This window comes from Astatotilapia calliptera, chromosome 8 (genome assembly GCF_900246225.1).
Source record: "Astatotilapia calliptera chromosome 8, fAstCal1.2, whole genome shotgun sequence".
Classification (NCBI taxonomy): domain Eukaryota; kingdom Metazoa; phylum Chordata; class Actinopteri; order Cichliformes; family Cichlidae; genus Astatotilapia; species Astatotilapia calliptera.
The window spans coordinates 2,608,540-2,633,742 of NC_039309.1; the positions used below are offsets into that span (position 1 = coordinate 2,608,540).

At 43.8% G+C, this 25,203-nt stretch overlaps 1 protein-coding gene across 6 annotated transcripts; it reads left to right on the forward strand.

Annotated features, from left to right (window-relative positions):
• Positions 1-238: 238 nt before the first annotated feature.
• On the forward strand, positions 239-24,756 carry plekha1b (pleckstrin homology domain containing, family A (phosphoinositide binding specific) member 1b). 6 transcript variants are annotated; one of them, XR_003273174.1, is made up of 13 exons: positions 239-318; positions 7,198-7,383; positions 8,785-8,841; positions 10,275-10,320; positions 11,023-11,120; positions 12,691-12,816; positions 13,785-13,922; positions 14,370-14,438; positions 15,903-15,967; positions 16,048-16,111; positions 16,480-16,569; positions 20,487-20,670; positions 21,694-21,757. XR_003273174.1 is itself a non-coding variant. In XM_026177835.1 (13 exons), exons 2-13 carry the CDS (start codon positions 7,243-7,245, stop codon positions 21,923-21,925), a joined length of 1,200 nt encoding a protein of 399 aa, XP_026033620.1. In that variant the 5' UTR covers positions 239-318; positions 7,198-7,242; the 3' UTR covers positions 21,926-21,999. The 6 variants fall into 6 exon arrangements, 5 of the variants coding, with proteins under 5 accessions (XP_026033620.1, XP_026033621.1, XP_026033617.1 ...); XM_026177835.1 differs by lacking the exon at positions 20,487-20,670 and adding an exon at positions 18,914-18,987 and having other exon boundaries at positions 21,694-21,999; XM_026177836.1 differs by lacking the exon at positions 20,487-20,670 and adding an exon at positions 18,914-18,987 and having other exon boundaries at positions 13,791-13,922; positions 21,694-21,999.
• Positions 24,757-25,203: the final 447 nt, after the last annotated feature.

The window sequence follows — 25,203 nt, forward strand, 5'->3', positions numbered from 1 at the left end:
TAATAATAATAATTTAAGAATTTAAGTTTAGATAATAAAACTGAATGTAATCCCATACAATCGAGTAGGAAAGGCTCAATTTAAAAAGAGAGCAAAATTATTCTCAGACAAAAGAAAGAAAATTGAAGCAAACGTTTACTTTATTTACTTTATTTACTTTATTTACTTTATTTTGAAGTCCAGACGGACGTAACGCGGTCGTCAGCAGAAGCTTTTATTTCTAAAGGCTGTAAGCGGAAGCAGTGTGGGTTTATTGTGGTTTAACTTGACGCTGGTGCCGGACAGCTGCCACACTGGACTCGGACTGAGCCGGACTGTGTAAGTAAACCTGAAATCCGTCGCTTTTCCTGCCTCCAGACGGTCAGACCGTGTTTGTAGGGATGGTTTACCCGGGCAGCAGCGGCCTGGTTCAGGGCCACAGGCTGTCGGAGAGACGGTTAATGTAGGCGGGAGAGGAAATGGGTCGATGTTTTTAGGCCTGTGACTACAGTTTGAGCTCCACGGGGATGAATTGAGCACTGGTGACAGTTTAATAGGTATATTTACCACCGTGAGTATTATATCTGTACCAAACACGGGAAATGAAAAGCAGCGGATTCACAGCAGAAACACCTTAACTGATCCAGGTTGATCTGATTCATGAGGTGAAAGAGCTGTAAAATCAGGGTTTATTCAGCTTTGTCTGTAAAAGGTTCATATATTACCAGGAGCGACTGTAGGATTCTCATAGGGTGGCACAGGGACCAAGAACACTACTTATATATTAGTGTACTTGATTTTTAATATTTGTGCTACTTATGTTATTCAGCTCTTACATCGTGTTTTCAGATTTATTTTGTCCTTTATGTTTTATTTTTCCTTTTTCTGTCTTTAACTTTATTAATGTTTAATTTACTTTAGTTTCTTGTTTTACTATTTGTTTGATTTCAGCTCATTTTGGCTGTTTTGTTTGTTTTAGTTTTTCCATCTTTTTTGATAAACAAGTTATTATATATTGAAGGCCCAGAGGAAATCAGAATACCTGATCTGAAATAAATACAATGTAGAAAATTAGTATTAAAAAGATTAGGAGGTATTTTTAGGCTTACGTGCTGCCCTGTGGCTTCATGCAAATGTTCTTACACGAGAAGAAGTGAATAATTTTTTGTTCTGAATAATTGTTCAGGTCGTGAAACGAGTATTTAGACTCAGAGCTTTCTGTGGAATATCGATAAGAGTGTCCAATCGAGTGCACTTCTTGTCCTTCCTTTGTGTGTATTTTAATTTATACTTTTTATTTTCCCTTTACTTTAAATTATTACATTCTTTTATTTATACATGTATTTTATTTGTTTCATAAAGGAAGTCTTTGTAGGGTCTGTATAAAGTTTTTATTTGATGTGCCGTATTTGAATGCATCACTCGGGCAGATGTTCATTGTACACCTGTACGATGACAAAAACATTCATTCTAGTCTATTCTGTTGCTTAATCAAAAATTATAGTCCTATATAAGCACAGAAGTTTTAAAGTCAAAGTTAGGGGTCATCAGGTCAGCAGTATGTACTGTGACATCATCAGTCAGATGTGAGAACAAGAGAATAGCCGTGTTTTCCCCTGAGAACTTGAAGTAGCAGTTGAATGTAACTTCTTAACAAGTTTACAGTAACAGTACATCAACCTTGTGATCTCAACAGAAAGCCTTCTGCACGTCGTAAAACTGAAAGTGAAAAATATCGTTGTGGAGGATTTAAAAAAGAATCTTGGGTCAGGATTTTAAAGCTGCTGTTTAACCTCCATCAGTACTGTTTGCTCTTCCTGTCATATAGAACACAGCTATAGTATCAATACAGGGACACCAAATATCAGTATTTTATTAATTAATAAGAAACGCTTAGCTAACAAATCTACCTGCTAATTCAGAGCGAGCTAATTACTTTGTCCAATAGACAGCTAGCTGAGGCCGAGGGTGTTGCACACTCTTTTTTTACGACAATCATCATTAGGGGCTTAATAATTTTCAGTTGTAGACCTTATAAATGTGAATACTGTTAAGCAAATAGCTCCAATAATAATAATAATAATAATAATCATAATGGATTGCATTTATATAGCCCTTTTCTCTCACATTCACACACTGGTGGAGGCTACAGGTGTAGCCACAGCTGCCCTGGGGCAGACTGACAGAGGCGAGGCTGCCATATCGCACCATCGGCCCCTCTGCCAACACCAGTAGGCGGTAGGTGAAGTGTCTCGCCCAAGGACACAACGACCGAGACTGTCCGAGCCGGGGCTCGAACCGACAACCTTCCGATCACAAGATGAACTGACAACTCCTGAGCCACGATCGCCCAATACTTACTATGTAGTTATAAATATGCAAAATAATAAGAAAGGAAAAGCTGTGTTGGCACCAAAACACTAGTTGGTGGTAGAATTGCTGCCTTCAAGTCGATCCATTCTCTTCTAGTAGTTTGGACAGTGGAATAATTCGATGGAGATGCATCATCTGCTTATATTTCTATTTACAGTGTAGGGTTTCAGAGTACAACACAGATTTAACACAGAACAATTAATTCTCTGTAATTTGTGCTAGTTTAACGAACGAAGGGGGAGTTACCTGAGTGTCACTGGGTTTTTTGGTGTTTAAGATTTCAATCACTGAGGAGCTGCTGAGCCGGAAAAACCGTGGACTTAAAATAGCCACCGTGACATCACTTACTGGTCTGTGGATTATGGTTTTGAAGCTTTGCATCTGCCATTGTTGAATTTGAGAGCTTGCATGAATGAATGACAAGTGAAAGTCAACATGTGGTATGACCTCTTTTATTATTTAACACAGTCTGAACTCTCTGAGGCGGCTTTCTTGTCCCTTCTTTAAGTAGTCTTCGGGAATATCTCCCCAGGCTTCTCCAAGAACATTCAGAGCTCTTCAGTTCCAGTAATGGGATTACATAATTCCATCAGTTTTGACAAAGCTGCCGTCAAACTGTTACAGAGCCTTCACTGTGTTTCACAGATGGCTGAAGACATTGTAAGAAGCATGAGGGGTGTCTCGAGACTTTTGCACTGAGCCGTTTCTTTTACCTGATCCCAGTTTGTTTTACTCCTTCTCTACTCGTGTGCTGAATATTTGCACATTTCCAAAAATAACCCAAATCTTTTTTTGCTCAAGTAATTCAAAGTGAAAATTCGAGGAACTGCGTTTGTGTTTTTTAACACTCATCCAAACAGTCCTAACTGGTGACACCAATACTTCCCCTGTTAGCTGAGGAAGGAAAGGCAACAGTATGAAGCTCTTAGAGACTTTTTTAGAAAGAGAACCTTATGAGTGTCTGCCACTTATCTGCTGTACAACTCAGACCAGGGTAGGTGGAAGAAAATGAATGGATGGACTTGCATTGCTAACATTCATTCACACTTATTGTGTTCTAAATTTGCATTCCCGTACCTTTGCTAGCTTTCTGTCTTTCAGCAACTCCTGCGTTATGTTATTTTCCTTTAATCAAACAAAAGGTTAAAGTGGAAAAAAAGCTAATTTTTAGTTGTTTTTCTGATTTTTGTGCTATTCTAAAACTCTCATGGCTTCATGTTTTCTATTGATCTCTAAGTCAATAGAGATCTTAAAACTGTAAGATCATTCAAGATTCATTCCCCCTTAAAACTGTAGCATCACCTCACTGTCAACCGTGTACATTAAACTAATATTCATACAAGTTTGTCATTGTTTAGGCATTTTCACCAAATTTAAAGAAAGTTGAAGAAATCTAAAGGCATGAAATCAGGTGTAAGATATATTCATCCTTCGGCGGTGCTCTGAACTGTTCCAACAGGATTTTTTCACTTTGAAATTGAAAATGAAAACCACAAAGTCGAGCTCTGTGACAGCGAGCCGCCTCCCTGTGAAACTTCTAACCTGCTTCTGCTGTTTTTTTGGCTTAAAGTCTGCTTTTACGGACCAAATTTTACTCATCCCATGATGGGTGGGTGTTCCTGAGACACTGAGGAAATTGCACACTCTTACAGCGGTGACTCGTCAGCGACAGGGTAGTCACACCCTGAAGCAGTGGTTTTCAGGCTTTTTGTGCACAAGCCACAGCAAACTGTCTGCCCTAATTTGAAGCCACACCTGTTTTCTGCTCAAAATAACATCAGAGTCATCTAGCGTGCCATCAGTTGTTCTTTTGATTGTCTTTTGTGGTTTCTTGACCGTGCACGACTCTTTTATGCCAACACATTAGCATAAAGGTTGCCTCCGACGTCTTATCAGACACAGCTCAGTGGACCAGTCCTGCAGCGTCTGCTTCAGACTTGACTAGACCAAGTTTGTCTCAGAGGGAATGTTTGTTTTCAGACTGGCTGTTTAGTTTGTTCGGCGCTATGTTAGCATTACCCAGATAACACACTCTGAAAATGACTGACATCCCCACTCCAGCTTCCAGTAGCTTTAGCTTTCCCCCCACTTCTTAGTCAGTCGCTTTGTTAGCTGCACTGGCAAATTGCAGTTTTCCATTTAAGAAAATGATCTATTTCCCTTTTATTGTCAATCAGGGCCTTTGATGTGTTATGTTCTAATAATTCCCACCATTGTGCAATAATGGGAATGGGCTGTGGTTTTCCTTTGACACACATTTTTTAAAGCAGTATTTTAGGGGAAGTGACTGTGTATAAAGTACTGATACAGTACAGTACATTATGCAGAATACAGCATGTGATATATGGCTGTCAAAAAATTCAAGGCTCACCTACTCTTGTCTGAAGTCACACCATTGTTCCTTGGACACCATCTGGGGGTCGGTCCCCTGAAGCATGCCCGGCCTTATTGCCTGTTTAAGTCTGCAGAAATGACAAAACGAACATCATTGTTGTAGCGATTGAAGCCTTAAACTCTTCAGGAAAATGTTTACTCAAGTACTAAATTAAGTTAGCAGTTGGACTATGTTTAGAGAGTTTTTTGTGGGTCGTTAACATCTTTTTTTCTCAACATCCATCTGTGTTATCTGCTTTTTAGATGCTAACATGTGAATATTAGCCTAACCATAGCTCTGTAGGTCACCAGGCATCACTAACCTTTCAAGTGCTGCAGGTTAGTTTTCATCTTTGTTTACGTCCAAAGTTAAAGCAGAACTGCGTGTTTAGTGTTTTTTTTAGAAATACTTAAGTCAGATATATCATCTTCAGATGGAAACCAATTAGATAATTTAATTGTAATTGTAACTTGGCTTAATGTTGTATATTCCCTTTTCTTGGGAATGTGAGAATATGTTTATAATATGTATTTATTGTAACACCCGTGGGAGTAGCTAAACTAGAATTTTGCAGGTATCTGAACTTGAATCTGGGTGTTAAAACTCTTTGTTGGCCAAAATGCTCAGGCAGCAATTGGAAAGAAAGGGAACACGTTTGGCTTTTCCTCCTGCTTTAAAGGAAAATTGAGCAAAGCTGGACATGACATAAGAAACGTGAAATGCAAAAATCTCGTTACTCCTGATGGCTGGAGCAAAGTTGAAGTTCAGTTTGGACCAGACATTCAAGGCAATTAAACCAGTCATTGAAAATGTTGATACATGGTGAGGTTTGAAGCCGCTCTGGGGTGAAGACACAAAATAAATGTCTGTATGATTGATTTCAGCAGACATGTTGATTCTGGCATTGCAGTGTGAGAGTAAATCACAGAGCTGGAAATGGAAAACAATAGTCTTTTACCTCTTAGGGTGTGTGTGTGTGTGTGTGTGTGTGTGTGTGTGTGTGTGTGTGTGTGTGTATTACTCATATTGTCACGGCATGAATCTGTTTGCATAGCCTCTATGGAAACAAAAGACAAGTCCCTGTAATGTAAATCATTAATTTTCATCCTGAAGTCCTGGCAGCATTAGGGTAAGGGTTGGATTAGGATTAGTAGAGTTAAGGTTAAGTCTGTTGAATGTAAATCAATCGAATGTCCTCTGAAGTAATGGAAAGACAAGGGTGTGTGTGTGTGTGTGTGTGTGTGCGTGCCTGAAAGTTTTTAGTGTGACAAACCACACTTTACATCTGCATGTTTCAATGACACGTTGTGTATTTGATGTGAAGAAAACTGTCATTTATGTATGAAAGGAATCCGGTGCACAAAGGATTCTGCACAGGAATGAGCGTTCATGTTTCCCCTACTTAAAGACAGTGGTATGCACTATGCATGAAGGAAACTGGTGAAGAAAAAGTAGATTCTGAAAGTGAAGGTTGGATTAGTATTATCTTCCTTATCTGGAAAACTTCATGCTGGGCTTCATTAGCTATGAAAAGGCTGCAGGCGTTTCAGCGACTTACCTGCCAGTAGAAACTCGGAGGGGACTGAGGCTTTTGAAAGACATGAATCTTAGCAGCCGGCAGTAAATTGCTGTAATTGTTTTTTATTTAAAATTAAACTTTGAGGTTACAGTTAAAAGCAGGTGAAACATGCAGTCCAGTAAAGTCCACTCCCACTGGAAGAGTGACCCTTCAGAAACATTAAAAAAACTTTGGGGACAGAGAGTGCACAGAGAGAGCAGTTTATGTGGAAAGGTAAAGACGATGCAGTAATACAAAGAAGAAGAAAAAATGAGAACGCCCCAAATGTGCAAGCACTTGGCAAAAGTAGAAAGAAAAAACTCCCCTTTAGAAGGAAGAGACCTCCTCCAGAACCAGGCCAAACCAACTTAATTGGCTCCTTTTATTGTGGAGGAGTTGCAGCTCTCCATGAGTTCCTGCTGAAGGACTGAGCTCTGCAGCACCCACTCACAAACAGGAACCCAAGATACTTGAACTCCTCCACCTAAAGCAGCAACTCCTTCCCACTACAGAGTGACGTCAGACTTGCTAATTCTCATTCCTGTCAGTTTTTACCTACTCAGCTGCAAACTGGAAGCTGGACGTCACGAAAAACCAGATCTGGCAGGCAAACCAGTCTTCCCATCCTTACTGGAAAAATGGAACACAAACTTTCACTTGTTTCACTTTCTCTACATGTTTTTGGGATACAAGTTTAGCAATAAGATAAAACAGAAAAGCAACAGACTTTGTAAAAACAGAAAAACACCCAAGCTGCCAACCACTGTTAATTAGACCCGTATGTCTGTACTGAGTCAGCAGTGTAAAGAAATGTGCATTGTTCACTAGTCATAGATCAGCCATAGATCAGTCATAAATTCCAAACCTAGCACCTTTAACCTGCCTTGACACTTGTGTCTAAATGTGTGTGCAGAGTTCCTGTGATGCCCCAGAGCGGGCTGAGCTGGTCGGGGTTGCGATGCCTTACGTGGACCGACAGAATCGCTTCTGCGGCTTCCTGGACATCGAGGAGAATGAGAACAGCGGCAGGTTCTTGCGCCGTTACTTCATCCTGGACACTGAGCAGGGCAGCCTGCTGTGGTACATGGATAACCCCCAGGTAAGGCTGTTTATGAGCTGAAAACATCTTTATCATCTGAAAAGAAACTGTTTTTATAGGTGTTTTCATCTGAGGTCTGGGTCATGATGTCTTGGGGTGTGTAGTAAGAACATAAATGTAGGCCTTTTATTTTGAAGTTCAGAAGCCATTACAGGTATTGACTTTGGTTTTCTTACCTCCAAGTGGCAATAAACAGCTCGTGAAAATCATCATGCAGGGACTTGAATCGCTTCAGGGATGTAATCCATCACATTGTTGCACAGCTCATATTTTAGATGCACCTTAAGAATCAGCTGCATGAAGCATCAAAGTCTTTATGCTACAGCAGCATTTTTCTGTTGTCGTGCGCTGACACCGTGAAGCTCGGCTCTCGTATTGTTCTGCATTTTTCTACTACCTGAAAAGGTGCTGCAGACGTCTCTGCCCGTGACTCTGAAGCCCACTGCTTTTTTGCAACAGGAGGAAGTAGACTCTGTTGCACCGGGGAATACATTTTAATTCACTTTCACACTCTGCTGTGCAGCAGGATGGTGTGTGTGGGAGTGAGTCAAAATGAACTCCTCTGTGTGCGAGCTCATTGTGATGAAGGGACATGTCAGACACGTGAATCACACCACTGATGTGTTTTTCAGAGGCGCTGGAGCCGTACAGCCCCCTGAGACCCTCCCCCCTCATATGAGGACGTTACACTTTGGCTTTTCTGCACCTTATACTTCATTAAAGGGTTTTGTTAAGCAACGGTTACTTTAGAAAGAATGCAGGATTAGGGCACTTCCTCCTTGGCTTCACTGTTCAAATCTGAAATCTGATTGAGTAGTCTCACCTCTGCATGAAACCAAGCAGACAAACGGGAACCAGAACAGAAACAGGTTAGCGATAGCACTGAGATTTCCTACTGTTGGGGAATTTCTAAAACTCGTCGCATCCTCATGCAGAAAGCTGGTCGGACTGCCAGCGCACAGAGCTTTGGTATTTTCCAGATGATCTTCCCACATAGATGTTTATAACAAGTATTGTGAGATCAGAGAAGACTGAAACCAGTTCTGACCATTTTTTTTATTCATATCTGACTCTTTGGATGAAGTTAAGCTCTCTTATGACTCCACATCATCGTCTTTTACATTATTTTGTCATTTTTACTGAACATTACTGAAAGGGGAAAAAAGCAAACTCTTCTTAAGATCATAAATTTAAGAAAAAGAATAATTAATGTTTTTAAATATCATGTTGTGAAATCTGTAAATAAACGCAGGAAATACTGTTGTTGATTTCCATCATAGCAGGCAGCAGTGATGCTAGCGCTACGACCTTGTTCACTTCTGTTAGTTCTACGTCTTCTCGATGCAATCACGAATGGCTGATGCTTATACATTTGTGTACATTTGTGCTTTTTCTCTTCAGAATCTGCCCAAAGGTGCAGGAAATGTGGGCTCTCTCAATCTTTCCTACATCTCCAAGGTTAGTCCTCACTCTTCCACACACACCGTTTCACCTGCACTCTCTGTGCGTACAAACGTGCTTAAATCTGTAAAATCCGTTGTTATTTTGCCGTGTGATTTCTCTTGGTACCAGCTGTAGACTGAACAGAACATCTGCTGGATTATCGCCTCTTCCTTTTCATGACTCTATCCTAAAGCCTGTCGAATTCCTGTGGCGTCAGCCGGATTTTAAACTCAAAAAAATGAAATGTTATATCATAACAACCGAATAAATTCAGAAATTCATTTGAAAGTCACACAGTAAATAGATGCTTCAGAACAGGAAGAAACCTCCAGAGGAACAGGGCTCAGGGAGAGGCGGCCATCTGCCACGACCAGTTGGGGGTGAGGTGAGGGAGACAGGACAGACGATACACTGTGGAAGAGAGCCAGCGATTAATAATAAATTGGACTTTTCTAATTTTAGAGATGTTGCACAAATACAAGAAAGCAAGCCTACAGTTTTTTCAATATGTGCATTGAAGGACAACGCCGAGATTCCTCAAAGTGTTACTGGAGGCCGAGGTAATGCCATCCAGAGTTAGCATCTGTTTAGATACCACATTTTTATATGAATTTTGAAGCAGGAAGTTAAACCTTATTCTAAGATGGGCATAGAAGTGAAAATGTTTTCTGTGCTTTGTAATAATACTGCTGAAGGGAAGCATGTATAATGTAAACAGAACTGGTCCCAGCACTGAACCCTGTGGAACTCCATAATTAACCTCAGCGTGTGAACTCTCCATTTACATGAACAAACTGGAGTCTGACAGCTAAGATTCAGACCACTGCTGTGAGTGTAGCATCTTTATAGTATGATATGTCGTTTGCAGCACGGTGGCACGGTGGTTAGCACTGTTGCCTCACAGCAAGAAGGTCCTGAGTTCAATTCCACCATCAGGCCGGGGTCTTTCTGTGTGGAGTTTGCATGTTCTCCCCGTGTTTGCGTGGGTTCTCTCTGGCTTCCTCCCACCGTCCAAAGACATGCAGTTTGTGGGGATAGGTTAATTGGATAATCCAAATTGCCACTAGCTGTGAATGTGAGTGTGAATGGTTGTCTGTCCCTGTGTGTTGGCCCTGCGACAGACTGGCGACCTGTCCAGGGTGCACCCCGCCTTTCGCCCTATGACAGCTGGGATAGGCTCCAGCGCCCCCCGCGACCCTGAAAAGGATAGGCGGAAGCGAATGGATGGATGGATGTCGTTTTCCTGAGTTTTTCCCAAATGTGTGGTTTTCTGTAGGCCACATTCGTCTTGTCCCAGCCACAAGTCCACCTTACATCGGCTAAATGACAGCGGTGCCAGGATTTATCCGTCCCGTACTCTGCCATTAGCAGCATAGAATTATCACAGATGAGTGGGTTCATGTTTTTGGTGCTGACACATTCACCCTTTACTCTTCTCTCTCGCTAAGGTCAATGATGCCACCAAACAAAGACCAAAGGCAGAGTTCTGCTTTGGTAAGTTCATCTTTATTCCCTCTCACCCTGCACTGCGTCTCTCTGCCTCCTTCCTCTTTACCTGCGTAGTGACTCTGGCCACATACATTTCTCTTTGCTTTGCTTTTGACCTGTTTGTGTGTGGCTTTGTTTCCAGTGAGAGGAACTATCGGTGCTCCAACACGCTGACGTTTTAAACAATAGCATGCTTGTAACTTTGTGGCAGCAGATTGTCCCTTTCCTGTTTCAACATCACAATGTACCTGTGTGCAAACAGCTGTGTACGAGAACACAACCGGCCTGCACAGAGCCCTCAGACCCCACTCCTTCCTCACTTCCTTCCCAGTCTCCTTTGTCCTCAATCCTTCCTTGTTTCCTTCCTTCCTCGTCGTTCTGCCCTACCTCTTTTCTTTCTCACTCCCTTCCTCCCTCTTTTCCTCATCTGTGCGGTTTATTTCCTCTCTTTTGTCCCTTGCTACTTGTTGTTCCTCTGCTGTCAAACAGTAGGCCTTTGTCACTCAATAGGAGGAAACTGTACAATGACAAAGACCTGACCTCTGTGTGTGTATTTGCATCTGGATGGGATAATGGCACACACACATCCTCTGGCTCTGAAACAGAAATAAGACGATATTTTTAGATACCCATGGAGCTCGTTTCTCTTCTTCCTCTTGTGCTTTCGAGCCTTACACATTCCTCTCTCTCCCTCTCATTCGTTCACAGTTATAAATGCAGGAATGAGGAAGTTTTACCTACAGGCCAACGACCAGCAGGATTTGGTAGAATGGATCAGTGTTCTCAACAATGCCATCAAGATTACTGTGAGCAACACACACACACACACACACACACACACACACACTCTGTCTTCAGGCCACTGTGATAAAGATCAGTGCAGGCGTAGCAGCGTGTAAAGACACAGCAGCATTAAAGCCACCTGCAGCTGCTGTGGTCTGCAGTCAGCTGACAAGTTTTCTGTGCACACTTTCACCTTTTCAAACTCCCTGCCTCTCTATAATCAAGGAATCTCCGAACTCGTGCGCCGATATCGACGCACGTGCTGCGCTGGCCGCTGCTGAGTTGAGCAGGCGGGCAAAAATCTGTTGGGTTGCAAATGGAGGGTCCTGTAGAGATGCACGGCCAGCTGAAATGACACCGAGACATCGCTTGTGTCAGCAGATGCCATTTTCCTTTTTGTGTGCACCATCCTTTGCAAGGGCGACAACAGCAAGTGCATTAGCCTCACTAAAGGACTCGCAGCATTGGTCGGGTTATGTGCAAACAGTGACATCGCCACAGCTCTGTACCATTTATACCAGCGCTAAGGTCCTTGGGCTATTCTCCGGAGTACATCCACGTCAGCACAGGAGATGTTAAAAACCACTGAAATCACTTTGCTCCTGATTTTGACTTTCGAGTTTTGGTGGTAAAAACTGACAGTCGTACACGCTAAAACCCAGCAGGCCACCTGCATTAGATTACTGCATTAGCCGGCTGCTAAGCAGAAAGGCGCACTTGCTGCCAAAACTACACCACAGTGTGGTTTTCACCAGCAGATGTCATGCCACTATGTGCAGTCTCAGTAGCAGCTAGAATAGGCTGACCGACGCCATGCTGTGGATGGATAACCTCAGACGCTCTGGCTGAAGTCTGAAGTCTGTTTTCAGTGTTTACCTCTGCTTCTACTGAGAGCGATCCTCGTCATGTCTTCCCTGTGCTGATGTGCTTATACTAGGCTAACAACAGCTCTATAACTAGTCACCAGGTCAGTCCTCATACAGTTTAGACCACCTGTACGTGTAATGTCATGTTTCCTGTGAGGCTTTAGTGCCTTAACACGCAGGGTGTTACAGTATTGGCTGCTAAACTACAAAGTCGAGGTTATTAAATCACAGGGGTGGAGGGAGCATAGTGGGAAAAGTAATACCCATCACAGCAGTAACACTGCTTACTGAAAAATGATTAGCTGGGAGTGGCAGATTCACACCACCCATCCTTTTATCGTTTATTCCTTTTCCATCTATCAGAGTCCAGGAAGGAGTCTAAAACAGCAATGATTTTAAAGTTAATTTCTGGTGTCTGCTTGTTATTTTAAGCTGTGCGCACCTCTCCTTTAAAGGAATGGTACATATGTAACATGCTGGTTGCAGAATGAGCTTCCTGTCAGACTCAGACCTCTGCTCCAGTTCAAGGTGTGAAAATAACCATCGTCACTCTTTAAGACCAAAGCCAATAACTGATCCTAATAGCTTTTATCTCTATTTAATTAGCATTGCTAATGTAATGTCAATTCCTATGATAAATAACATTCAGAGAGTTAAGAAAAAAGGTGAAATAAAGCCCACGCTCTTAAAAATAGTGAGATGTGGAGCCTTTTTGCTCTGTTTTCAGGTGCCAAAGCCTGGCGAGGGCCACAACACCCACGCAGAGACTCCCCAGGAGCTGCTTGGAACCGTGAAACAGGTCTCCTACAAAACTGAGATCATCGGAGGAGTCCCCATCATCACGGCCACTCAGGTAACGCTCACAGCTGCGAGCGGCAGGAGCAGCTCGGCAGGTCCGGTCCTGCCTGTGCTGGTATGCAGCTGCAAATATGAGTCAGCTCGCAGGAACACAGGCGAGTTAAGGCTGGTTTAATTATGAGTCGGAGGTTTTAAAAATATCGAGGGGAACGCGCATCGACATTTAGCTGCTGATAGCTGAGGTTTGTTTTTATTTGTTAAAGGGGACCTCTGACAGTTTTGCACATCTGTGATTGTTACGCCGGTTTTAGGAAGTAAAACTGCAAAATCTTTGTAATCCATCGTTTGTTTATGATTGAGACTAGCAACCCCAGTCAGAGGAGTTGCATTATGGGTAATATATCATTGAAAACAATGACAAGAACAGGAAGAATGCATGGATTAAAAATATCATCGCTGACTGTCGTCTTATTTTTATTCTTGGACTCTCTTAGAGTAGCTTTGGATGATTCAGAGTTCATAATAATCCTTATTTGTTTTACACCGGGCTTTCATGCTGCCCCTCAGTTCATCCTCTGTGTGAAAACAACACGTTTAGCTCCTCCCTCTTAAAGTCTTTCAGCTTTCTTCTGATTGGCTGCCCCTCAAAACGCAAGATTGGATCAATGGGCTGGCAGGTGGCCGGTGTGTCGTGGTAGGGGTATCCCCTCTCGATGACATCACCGGGTGTCAGAAGTAAAAAAAAACAAACTGTGTGAAACCGAGTGTTCAGAGCAGTTTGAATTGGAGAAATGAAGTGTGGACGTGCTGACTGGACACGGCTCAGTGTGGAAGTAAAAAGTCCACAAACTCTTCAGCAGAGGACGACTTTAGAAATCAGTTGAAACTTTAAGACTTCAGTGTTTTATATATGTGAGAAAATCCCGTAAAATGAATCCAGATGAAGTCTAATGTTCGTGTGTGTGTGTGTGTGTGTGTGTGTGTGTGTGTGTGTGTGTGTGTGTGTGTGTGTGTGTGTTTAAGGAGCAGGGAGAGGGGCACAATGGAGCTGATCGTGGAGGCGTAAAGCGGGCTCAGAATCAAATGCCCTACTTCCTGTCCAGAGGAGCGCAGGATCAGGCCATCATCAAAGCGGGATACTGTGTGAAACAAGGAGCTGTGGTGAGACACACACACACACACTCAGGGTTATTCAGTGTCGTCATAATGAACCATCACGTTTGGTTGGATAAAATCTCACACAGTAATCAGATAAAAATACTTTTGTGTTATTAATGAGCAACAGTCGATGTTCAGAAGAGAAAAATCTTTGAAAATAACTCTGTCACTGGTTTCAATCTTAGAAAAACAAAGTAAACCTTTCGCTGCAGTTACCTGCCATATTAAAAATGTTTTTTAACAGAAAATATTTCTTTCCAAAAATGAACAATAACCACAGTAAGAATACAGTCTGGTGCCTTATAAATACACCGTATGTACAGGTGCGGCACAAAAATGTTAGAAAACAGAAGGAAGTGGCAGGCGTAGAACTAACCTAACTGTATTTCAAAATAAAACAGAAAGCAGCTAAACAGAAACTTTGAAACGTGCTTTGCTTCTTCCTCTCAGATGAAGAACTGGAAGAGGCGGTACTTCGTCCTGGATGAAAATTCTCTCAACTACTACAAAACTGACATGGTGAGGAAACGGTGAAGAGCTCAAACACGGTGACATCAGTGCTCAAAGACGCATCACGTTGCTCCCAAACAGACACTGAAGAAGAAGAGAGTGAAAAAAATCTGTGCTTGTTGCAAAACTTGCTGCGTGTCTCCACATGCAGAGGCATGCGTCCTGAATACCTCCTCATGTCATCTACGTGTGGACAGATTAGCCCTAACTACGGCCTGTCTGTGCACATATATGGGCACACCCCGTGTGTGTGTGTGCGTACATATATGTGTGTCTGGCTGAGTGTTCACACCTTTTTATGTGTAATCATGTCCTGAGTGAGTGCAGCTGCTGCAGAGGACATTTGTTTGCATGCTATCGCCGCTGACTGCGAGTTATACAGACCGACACGATCAAGCATTTAGATCATGCATATCATCAGCACACGCGTGTCTTCATGGATGCTGATCCGAATGACACACGGGCGAACTATCTGACAGTCAAATAACCCCAGCCTTCAGCAATAGCACACACTGAGCACCGTTTATAGGTGATTTACTTAGTTAGCGTCGCCAAGTGCTGATTATAGGCAGCTCGTTAAGCCAGGTGATGCTGCACATCAGGGATGTCAGACTAATCTTCCATCGTGGTCACGTGCGCCCCAGTTTGATCTTAACTGGGCCAAACCAGGGAAGGTGGTGTTTCTGACAGCGTAAAGACATTTCATCAAACATTTAATCCCTGAAATGTCTTAATACATGAAATATAAGTGCAGGTTCAACAATACATCTCAGTTTTCTACCTGATAAATGTGTAAAATTACAGTCAATGTTCTGGCAGCTCATTGCTCACATGGCCTTTTTTTAACCCTGGAGCCACTGTAAAAAAATCAAAAACGTCTGTAGCAGAGTGGATAGTAGAAAAAGAGGAACTTTTCTGTCATTTAATTGTTTAACGATTATTTTACTACTTGGTGCACCATGAGTGTCCATGGCGAGGTCTTTATTGATTCAAAAATACAGTTAAAAGTCTAAAATTGATGCACTCGTTCACATTTTATTGCAGTGGGCCGGATTAGAGTCTTCGCTGGGCCGGTTCTGGCCCTTGGGCCTTACGTTTGACACCCTTGCTGCGTATGTTATGTATGTATGTTGGTGTAAGCCGAGGTGATGATCTCTGATCAGTGTAAAAGCATGCCGCTCACTGCCTTCTGTGGTTTGACAGAGTGTGAATATGAAAGTTCGTCAGCTCAGCCGTGGCGTGAGTCGTCCTTTGATTGCAGTGAAGCCGCCACGCTGCAGAGCTGTGTCGGCTATCTAAACGTCTGACTTAGAGTCGCGTTTCCAATCGCTGTGAGACGACTGACGTTTTGTTCACTCGACTGACCACAGCAAAGATTTAAGCAGAGGTTTTTTTCTCACAAAATTTAAATGAAATCAAACGCAGACACTAAATATGCTTTTGATATGTACTTCCTCTCCTCCGTCGTCTCAGGAGAGGGAGCCGCTGAGAGCCATCCCGCTGAAGGAGATCCACAAAGTGCAGGAGTGCAAGCAGAGGTCAGTCAGCCTCCCTGTCAGCTCTGTGTTTGGGTTGATTCAGGGGAAGTTCACTAAAACGTCTCCTCTGTGTCCTCCAGCGAGCACATGATGAGGGACAACCTGTTCGAGATGGTCACCAGCTCAAGAACCTTCTACATACAGGTAACACGCATGAGGAGGACGTGGTCATCAGTCAGGAGAAGCTCTTTCTGCACCGTTGTCTCATCTGTTCTGCTTTGAGCCAAATGAGTGTAAATTAGATTCAACATTTGGATGATTGCTCCACGCCTCCATCTTCTGAAGGATTTACTCTCTCCGCTGTCTCCACATGAGATACTGATGAGGATGTACTGATGGGACATTTGGTCGTCTTTGTTCTTTCCAACTCTTCTAACTCAACTACTGAGAAGGAGTGATTTACTGACAGGAAGACTTCGTTTAATCGAGTTAAAGTCACCGTATTATGTCATATGTACGTGTTTAGAATCATAGCGTGCATTCATTTACATTCCTGTGTTTCTCTCTGTCAGGCTGACAGTCCAGAGGACATGCACAGCTGGATTAAGGCCATCTCAGGCGCCATCGTGGCCCAGCGCGGTCCCGGGCGCTCCGCTAACACTGTACGTATCATCTCAGGTGAAGCTACTTGGTAAAAGAGGTTTAGGTGACATGGAAAAGGATGAGTTTGATTTAGCAGGACACATGTAGCAGTTTTAGAACATGAATAATTCAGTTTAACTAAGATGGTACAAAGATGCTGCCATAATTGAAGATGCATTCCTTCTTCTCATTGGTCTTTAAAATGATATGAAGTGTTTCTTCCTGCTCACTTCACGCTGCAGCAACATGTGGCTGCATGAGCGAGTGCAGCAGTGCCACCATGTGGCAGAAACACAGCACTGCAGCAGCTTAATGAGGTCTATAACTCTGTAAACCTTTATTAGATTTCTTTAATTAATTCAAAGATTTTTATTAACAAAACAATCTTCAGATGATTTGGGTGCTTAACCCAGTGTGGGAATATTTTAATTGTAAATCTGTCATTCGGGATGAGACTGAGTGTGAAGTCATTTGTGTGTGTGTGATTTTAATACCCTGCTCGTGATTTTGTGACACTTTCACAGATGATGATGACCGTGACTGATGCATGTGTTTTTGTGCATTTCTGTTAAATCTTTCTCGCTCTCACACACACACACACACACACACACACACACACACACACACACACACACACCTAAAGAGTTTCCTTCCCAAACTACAAAAAACTATAAACATTCAAACCGAAGCTCGTCTGCATTACTGAAACCAACCTGGATCACGGTCTGAAGCTAAAGTCTTTTAACTTAACGCAGCGGTAAACTCCTGGAAGGATTTAAAGGACACCTCCTTGTTTTGTAGCAAATGAGGCTTTTTTGACTCAGAGCCAGTTTTGATTTTAACTTGCAATATTAACCAGATACAGTTTGTTCAAAACCTGAAATATTGTTTCACATGAGACCCAGATGCCAGACTGACATGAAGAGGAGTGGTGATTCTGCCAGTGATGACAGCTGGAGTGGAAATCAAACTGGTTTGTAAGAGAAAAACAAACCAGTTTATGGAAAAGCTCTAAAAGACGTCGATTTCAGACATTTTAAAGGTTTCTGATGCAAAACAACATTGTTATCTTTACCCTTGTAACTGGTGGAAGAAGCAGACCACAGACAGCTTAGACAACAAGCACCTCTGGACAGCTGTTATCTTAGATCTCTCTGTGAAAGTCCCGTCATGTCCTCTTGTACTTGTGCATCTGTGATTGCTGCTCCAGTGTATCAGACCTTATAAAAACCCGCCATTCTCCCGGTAACGCTCCTCGCCTGAAGCTATAACTAAGTTTGGAAACTATTAACTCCAAGTGAAAACTGCTCAGCTGTAGTCAGAGGTCCCCCCATCAGAGGAAATTCAGGCCGACCAAAGCAGAAGTCCATGACTGATGGTGAAATCACCGATTGCACAGTGCAAAGTGTTCAGAACGGGACGTCCGAGCACAGATTTCACAAACAGCAGCAGAGCTGGAAGCTGTGTGAACCTGCCCGGAAGAGGATTACAGCCGCTGAAAAAAATGGGGGAATTTGGGGATTTCTTTCTCAGAATTCTGGGAAAAAATTCCAAAAGACTCCTCACTCTTTTCACTGGCCCTAAACTTCCAGTAACCATGACCCTGAAGGGGGATTAGCAACTTTTAATTGAGCTGTCCTCAGAATGTCTGGATCACACCTCACACAGATGTTTGTCACAAGAAATAAAAGCAGGTTGGCTGGGTGGATGGATGGATAGATGGGTGGGTGGATGGATGGATGGATGGATGTGTGGGTGGATGGATGGATGTGTGGGTGGGTGGGTGGGTGGATGGATGGATGGATGGATGGATGGGTGGGTGGATGGATGGATGGGTGGGTGGGTGGGTGGGTGGGTGGATGGATGGATGGATGGATGGATGGATGGATGGATGGATGGATGGGTGGGTGGATGGATGGATGGATGGATGGATGGGTGGGTGGATGGATGGATGGATGGATGGATGGATGTGTGGGTGGATGGATGGATGGATGGATGTGTGGATGGATGGATGGATGGATGGATGGATGGGTGGGTGGATGGATGGATGGATGGATAGATGGATGTGTGGGTGGATGGCTGGATGGATATGTGGGTGGATGGCTGGATAAATATGTGGGTGGATGGATGGATGGATAGATGGGTGGGTGGATGGATGGATGGATGGATGTGTGGGTGGATGGCTGGATGGATGTGTGGGTGGATGGCTGGATGGATGTGTGGGTGGATGGCTGGACGGATATGTGGGTGGATGGATGGACGGATAGATGGGTGGATGGATGGATGGGTGGATGTGTGGCTTCGCTTGAATAGGAGCTCTCTTCCGCGCTGTAACTGAGTTGTGCTGTAAACTGTTGTTTTCAGATCCGTCAGGCCAGAAGGCTGTCCAGTCCTTGTATACAGAGGTATACGCCATTCTGCAGCGGTGAATGCAGCACGTATGTGACCCCCGTGCCCTTTACCCCCAACCCCTGCACTCCGACCCATTCACCACAGCTTCCCCCTCACCGAGCCTTCACCCTGCGCACCACAACAGACGCGTTGTGGTCCTTCCTCACTCTGAGCTCTCTGTGCGTCGACGCTGTAGTGTTCATCCATCCTAAAGCTACAGCCAGGCTGAACAGTCACTCCAGCTGTTGCTCAAGCAGCAGGTCTTTGTAGCCACATCTGGAGCCTGCAGCACGTGCAGCTGGATAGTTTTTGCGTTTGGATGAGTCTCAGAAACATTCAGAGTTTGAGAGTTTACAGTTCATGCCTGGATCTCACCCAAACCTTTAGTCAGAACTCTGATTATCACAGAAGCATAAAAATCAAGTATTTCCTTCCTGTTTATGTGATTTATTCAGATCTTCTGTTGATTTAAGTTCTTTTCAGCTAATGAAAAGATATAAGACTAGTTCAGTATCAAAAACAGGTTAGAAAAAGTAAGAATAGTAATAAAAAAGGGATTTTAAATCCATAGCCTTGTTTCATTTGTTCAAATCTAAATGTTTAAGATTTATTCTACAGGATTATGGTATCTGAATCTAATTAAATACTTAATTGAATTTATTGGAAATGACCCATGTAGACCCTTGTGCAGTACCCTTAAAGCCCACCAGGGGGTGACAGCCTGCACTTTGTGACTCATGGCTCTAAATAGTGAAAGTTCAGATTTTCTTTCTGCCTTCATCGAAATGCATTTTGTTCATGAAGAAGACACTTTATGGAATAATTCAGGGTTTTTGGGTTTGACGCTTCATTTCAGACCTTCTGAATGATTCACATCCAGATTAGACTGAACTTAAACTCATGATAAAAAAATGAACAACCTAGATGATCAGATTATTTCCAGTCTTCCTTACATATTTATATCCTGTGGATGGGTTTGTGCCACAGTGTTGTCCAGTCACAGTCGTGCTGCCCTCAGCTTGATGCAGCTGGAAAAAACTCTGAAATTGAGTTGATCAGCTGACCTTTGACCTTTAACTGTAGCTCACAGGCTGAGATGCTTCCTCCACATCGACACTGACGATTTCTTCGTACACTGTTGTTTTGGCAGCGTCCTCCTCGTAACACGTTGACTTTTCTCTCTGGTCCTCCATCGACTGCCTTGGATTAACACGTCCATCCTCTCACATCACAGCTCGTCTCTCTGTCTTTCTTTTATTGATCCAACACGCTCTCGTGTAGGCAGAAACTTCAGCTCCACCCGCTCATGAACATCATCCTGCACCACCTGCACCATCATCTCTGAGGGTTTCACGTTGTTTCATTCTTCACTCCTGATTCAGATTTACAGCGTTCCCGACTCCCAGCAGGACTCCACAAGAGCCTAACTCATCCCGAGTCTCTCTTTTTTATCCCGCTAACACTTTGTCTTTCTGTTTTTCCTCCGTGTGTGTGTGTGTGTGTGTGTGTGTGTGTGTGTGTGTGTGTGTGCGCGTTTGCCTTACAGAGAGTAAGGTGTGACAGTGACGTACTAACCTTCCCCAAATGAGCCCCACCGCCGCCTTCTTCCTGTCCCTCCTCCTCCGCCTGCTGCTGCTCATCGTCCAATCACCAAGCCCCGATGCCTCAGCTTCTTTGCACCTGCTGCTTGATCCCGCCCTGCTCCCTGGCGGCTGCGGCGCCACCCATTCGTACGTGTTGCTTGTATCTGCATGAAGCCTTGTTTAAACTCACAGCATTTCACTCGTGTGTAACTGTTTGTCCATTGAGAGCAGGTTAGCCAGCTGGAGGATTGTGGGTACTGTAGTGTTTAGAACCCCCTCTCTCCATTAAAGTGGCAAAAGAAGGTCACGGTGCTTTAATGTGGCTGCCCGTGCTGTTAAATCATCAAAGAGAACGTCCTTGGCTTCACCTCTGTAAGCTATCATTGCTAGAGTAACTAATCATCATCTTTTACAGTGTTCATTGCACCCTCCCTGAAAGCTTACTGTCCAAGCACTGCCTAATAACAACTAATATTATTATTATAACACTGAGGAAGCTTCTTTGCTTTTGCTGCCACTTGTCTGTCTGCTACTTTTGCCTAGCAATAGGGATTATTGTGTATTTAATGGGAACCCTAAATATGCAGGCTGATCAATCAGGTCTGATTCTAATCTAAAATAAGGATTAGAAGATGGTGATGACTGATGAGCATCTTTAATATCAAGCGAGCAGCTTTCGTTTCACAGAGCCTGATCCGGATGTTTCCGATTAAATTGGCTGTAAGCTCCACGTTTTCACTGATTCTGTGACTCGAGCTTTACATTTTCCTGAGCCAACACAAGGAGTCTAATGTCAATACTTTCCAGAGCAGTTTCAGGAGTTTAGTCTACTTTAATCCAGGGAGCTGACGAGGACATGTGGTCACACAAAGACACGGAGTTTTAGTTTTAATGCTGTTTTGAAGAAAATGTAGGAAACGTCAAGTTTTTAGCAGCAAAGTTTTAGTTTAGACTTTCAGTTTTCTGTAGAGGAAGAAAAATAATGTGGCTGAGCTGCAGCTTGATGGGAAGCTCGGGCCTGAATGACTCTGACAGCGTTTCCTCTTTTCCATCTCCATCACACACTCATCCATCCACCCATCGAGCCCTCCATCCATCCATCTCTCCATCTGTCATTCATAGTCACCGCTTCTGCCTCACCTCCTCCTTCTCTTCCCTCCGTCTCCTCAGGAGCACAGTGACCACTCCCCTTCCACCTCCACCTTCTACCTCCCAGTCGATGAGGAACCCCAAGACTCGCAGTCCCCAGAGAGTGCTCAGCCTCGCTCTGGACACGCGCCATCGGGACAACTTCCTGGGCCTCCTCCCCTGGAGGCTGAGCGGGGTCCAGTCCGTGATGGTGCCCCTTCCCCCGGCGCGCTCCCGCCTGTCCCTGCAGGAGACGCTGCAGCCTTCAAAGTGAAAGAGGAGGACAAGCCGGCGTGGGGAAGCCCCAGCGGCGTCTCCGGGTCCCAGCTCCTCCTGGCTGAGGATCAAGATGTGCACATAACCCTGTTCTGACAAACTCTAATGGACACACACACACACACACTTGTGCACACTGTCAGACTCTGCGTGTCCTGCTGAACCTCCTGGGACCAGTTCTTTGTTTTGTTTTTTTGGGATGGGACCTTCCTCCGCTGTTTTCCCTTCTCCTTGTCTTCCCTTGTATCCTACAGTCTGTCACTCCAGGCAAACGACAAACACGGCTTGCTGTTACACGTTTCAGTGGCGCCGCGACTCTCACTTCCTGTGATGCACCAAAGTTTGTGTGTTTGCTTCCAGCAGCATGGAAGACTGACTGAGAGACTGACTAATCCCACATCTCGGTGTTTTTCATTTTAAACTCGCGCAGAGAAGCTCGAGGTCCAGATTCACTGAGCAGAGGTCGCTGAGCGGCCAGCTTTCATGAGCAGGTTTCCAGAGGTCACGCTTACTGAATATTTCCCGTCGTCAGTGATGGAAAAATGTGTCATTTTCTTAGATTAGAAAAGATGCTGGTCTGTCTCTTTCATAAGACAGCACTGAACACAAGTCACGCAGCAGGGTCATGCAGGCATCTGTGTCCGCCACGGGTGATCCTGCTGCAGGGAAAGTCCCGCATTGAGAAACTTTGGGTGGCTTCTGATCCCTGAAATGCAGAAGGACGGCCTAGCCTTGAGAATAAAATAATAGCTGTTTGTCTGAAGGAAAATAGAGGAAATACGCCTCTGCAGAAGCCTCCCCCGATAGATTTGATTAAGCTTCCAGCTTTAGTTCATTTACTTCATATTTGGTCACCGCGACTACAGTGCTTTAGAGCCTCTGCGATGAAAGACAATCATCTGCTTCATGTTTGCTATGGAAGATTTAAAGCTCTTTAATGAAGCAGGCATTCCCAAAGTGAAGTGTGCTGCAGCCCGTTTAAAGACGGGAAACTCACATGGAGCACGCCCAATCTTAAATCTTCACCAAAAATCAAAATACAAGTGATGTATTTGCTTAAAAATTATATTTAAAAAAAAAATACAAAAATCAAATTGGCTCCAATGTGTGAAACTTCAGCACCGAGCAGTAAATTCAGGTCAGAGTAATGAGTGATATCACTAACTGGCCATGTCATATTAGCAATTTTAAATCACTTGTTATATAAAGAAATACATTTATATTAATATGTGACTGTACATACTGTAGCACCTCTGGAGTCCACCAGGGGGCGCACACTTTCGGAATGACTGTAATAAGAATTCAAATAACCGGTAAATTTAGGCTATGATGGAACTTCCGTTTGTCAAGTGTGTCGTGACCTCTGTTTGCAGCGTTTCCACCTCCTTTTTTAAGCGCTTATTTAACCAAAGAAGTTTATTTGAAAGCTGCAGTCAGTGAAGGTTTATTTCAGTTTCTCATCACCGTCCTTCGAGAACGCTGCTAACGTCTGTGAGGTTACTTCTTCTTTCCAGCATGCTAACTGGTATCTCCAAACCAGCAAGCTTTTTTATTTGTCTCTCAGCACCAGCACGTTACCAGTTAGCTTGCTAAGTAGCCGCCAAGGTGCTCCAAACATCAGCAAGACTCCAGTGCAGCTTTGAAAGAAAGAAAAGCGCCTCTGGTGGTAAAACGCGTCGCTCTGGCCTGTTTTAAGCGAGTGAAGCCTGATCAAGGAGGTGAAAAATCTAAGATGGGCTTTAACAGAAAGCTTCTGCTGTCCTTTGTTTTTATCCAAGGTCAAGTCCTTCTCCTGGCTCTGTTGGAGGCCTCCAGCTGTTCAAAAACGAGTTTCTCTCCGTTTATTTGCTTGTAGGGGATTGTTTGATCGTCTGGGTTTTATCTTAAAGCGCCTTGAGATGGCTTGATGTGAATCGGTGCCTCTTACTTTGATTCCTGTTCATGTTATCTGATCCTCAGACTTGCACATAAGCCTAAAATTCAACCATGATTACTAAATAACCCTGAAGCACCCGAGGCTTTGTCGACTTTTGTGCGTCCACAGAGTTTAAGTCTTCAGACGTTTACGCCTCTGAATCCTGCGGTTGGGAATCTTTGCTCTGGCGTCAGGACTGAAAACGTGCTCGGCTGTTGAAACTGCAGCGGCTGTAATTAGTGAGATCGCACAGCGCTCTTTATCTCAGTTCTGTCCAGTTTCAGCAGTGAATTTAATTTCTTATTAATAAAGCCGAAACCTTCCATCTGCGGTCCAGTTGCTGCTTTGCCACATTTCCAGATTTATCATATTTTTTTAAAATCCAAAAGAGAAAATGAGTCTGGCTGAAGCTGTGTTCAGACTCCAAGTGTGACTGTTGCTTCTGTCCTCTCCCTCACTGCACATCCGCGCCGCTGTACTGCTTTCTAACTGATGCCGTATTTGTTTCAGTCTTTGGCTGTAAGATGTGGGGACGTGAAACCAAACTGGACGTGTAAATGAGACTCTAACGCTCGGCGGCAGGTTTTCGTTCCTCTCGGCGTCCGGCTGCGAGCTCTGGTTGTGGGTGTTTCTTTTTCTTCGGTTTCGATGTGCTTTTAGTTTCTATGATGATATTATTTACCGTGATGAAACATATATGTTGTTTACTGAGTTTTTTTAAACACGTGTGCGCGAGTGCACGCACACGGCCCTCCTTCCTGTTGTTCCCCGTTCACCATAAGCTGGTTAAAGTGCCTGCCTTGTTCTTACTAAGAAAAATGATATAACGATGAGCTCTTTTGACCCTTTTTAGTGTGAACATGATTCTAAAAACATGTACTCTATTTATTAAAAGAAATTTGGAATAATTTGAACTGGTTCATGTGTCTGCTTTACTTTAATTTTATGGGGCGATCGTGGCTCAAGAGTTGGGAGTTCGCCTTTTAATCGGAAGGTTGCCGGTTCGAGCCCCGGCTTGGACAGTCTCGGTCGTTGTGTCCTTGGGCAAGACACTTCACCCGTTGCCTACTGGTGGTGGTCAGAGGGCCGGTGGCGCCAGTGTCCGGAAGCCTCGCCTCTGTCAGTACGCCCCACGGTGGCTGTGGCTACAATGTAGCTTGCCATCACCAGTGTGTGAATGTGTGTGTGAATGGATATGTAAAGCGCTTTGGGGTCCTTAGGGACTAGTAAAGCGCTATATAAATACAGGCCATTTACTTTTATGGACTGCACACTAATTATTACACAGACGACATTTCTGGCACTTTTGCCAAAGTTGAGAAGGAAATTGAACAAAACAAACAGGAAGCGGGAGGCTGAAG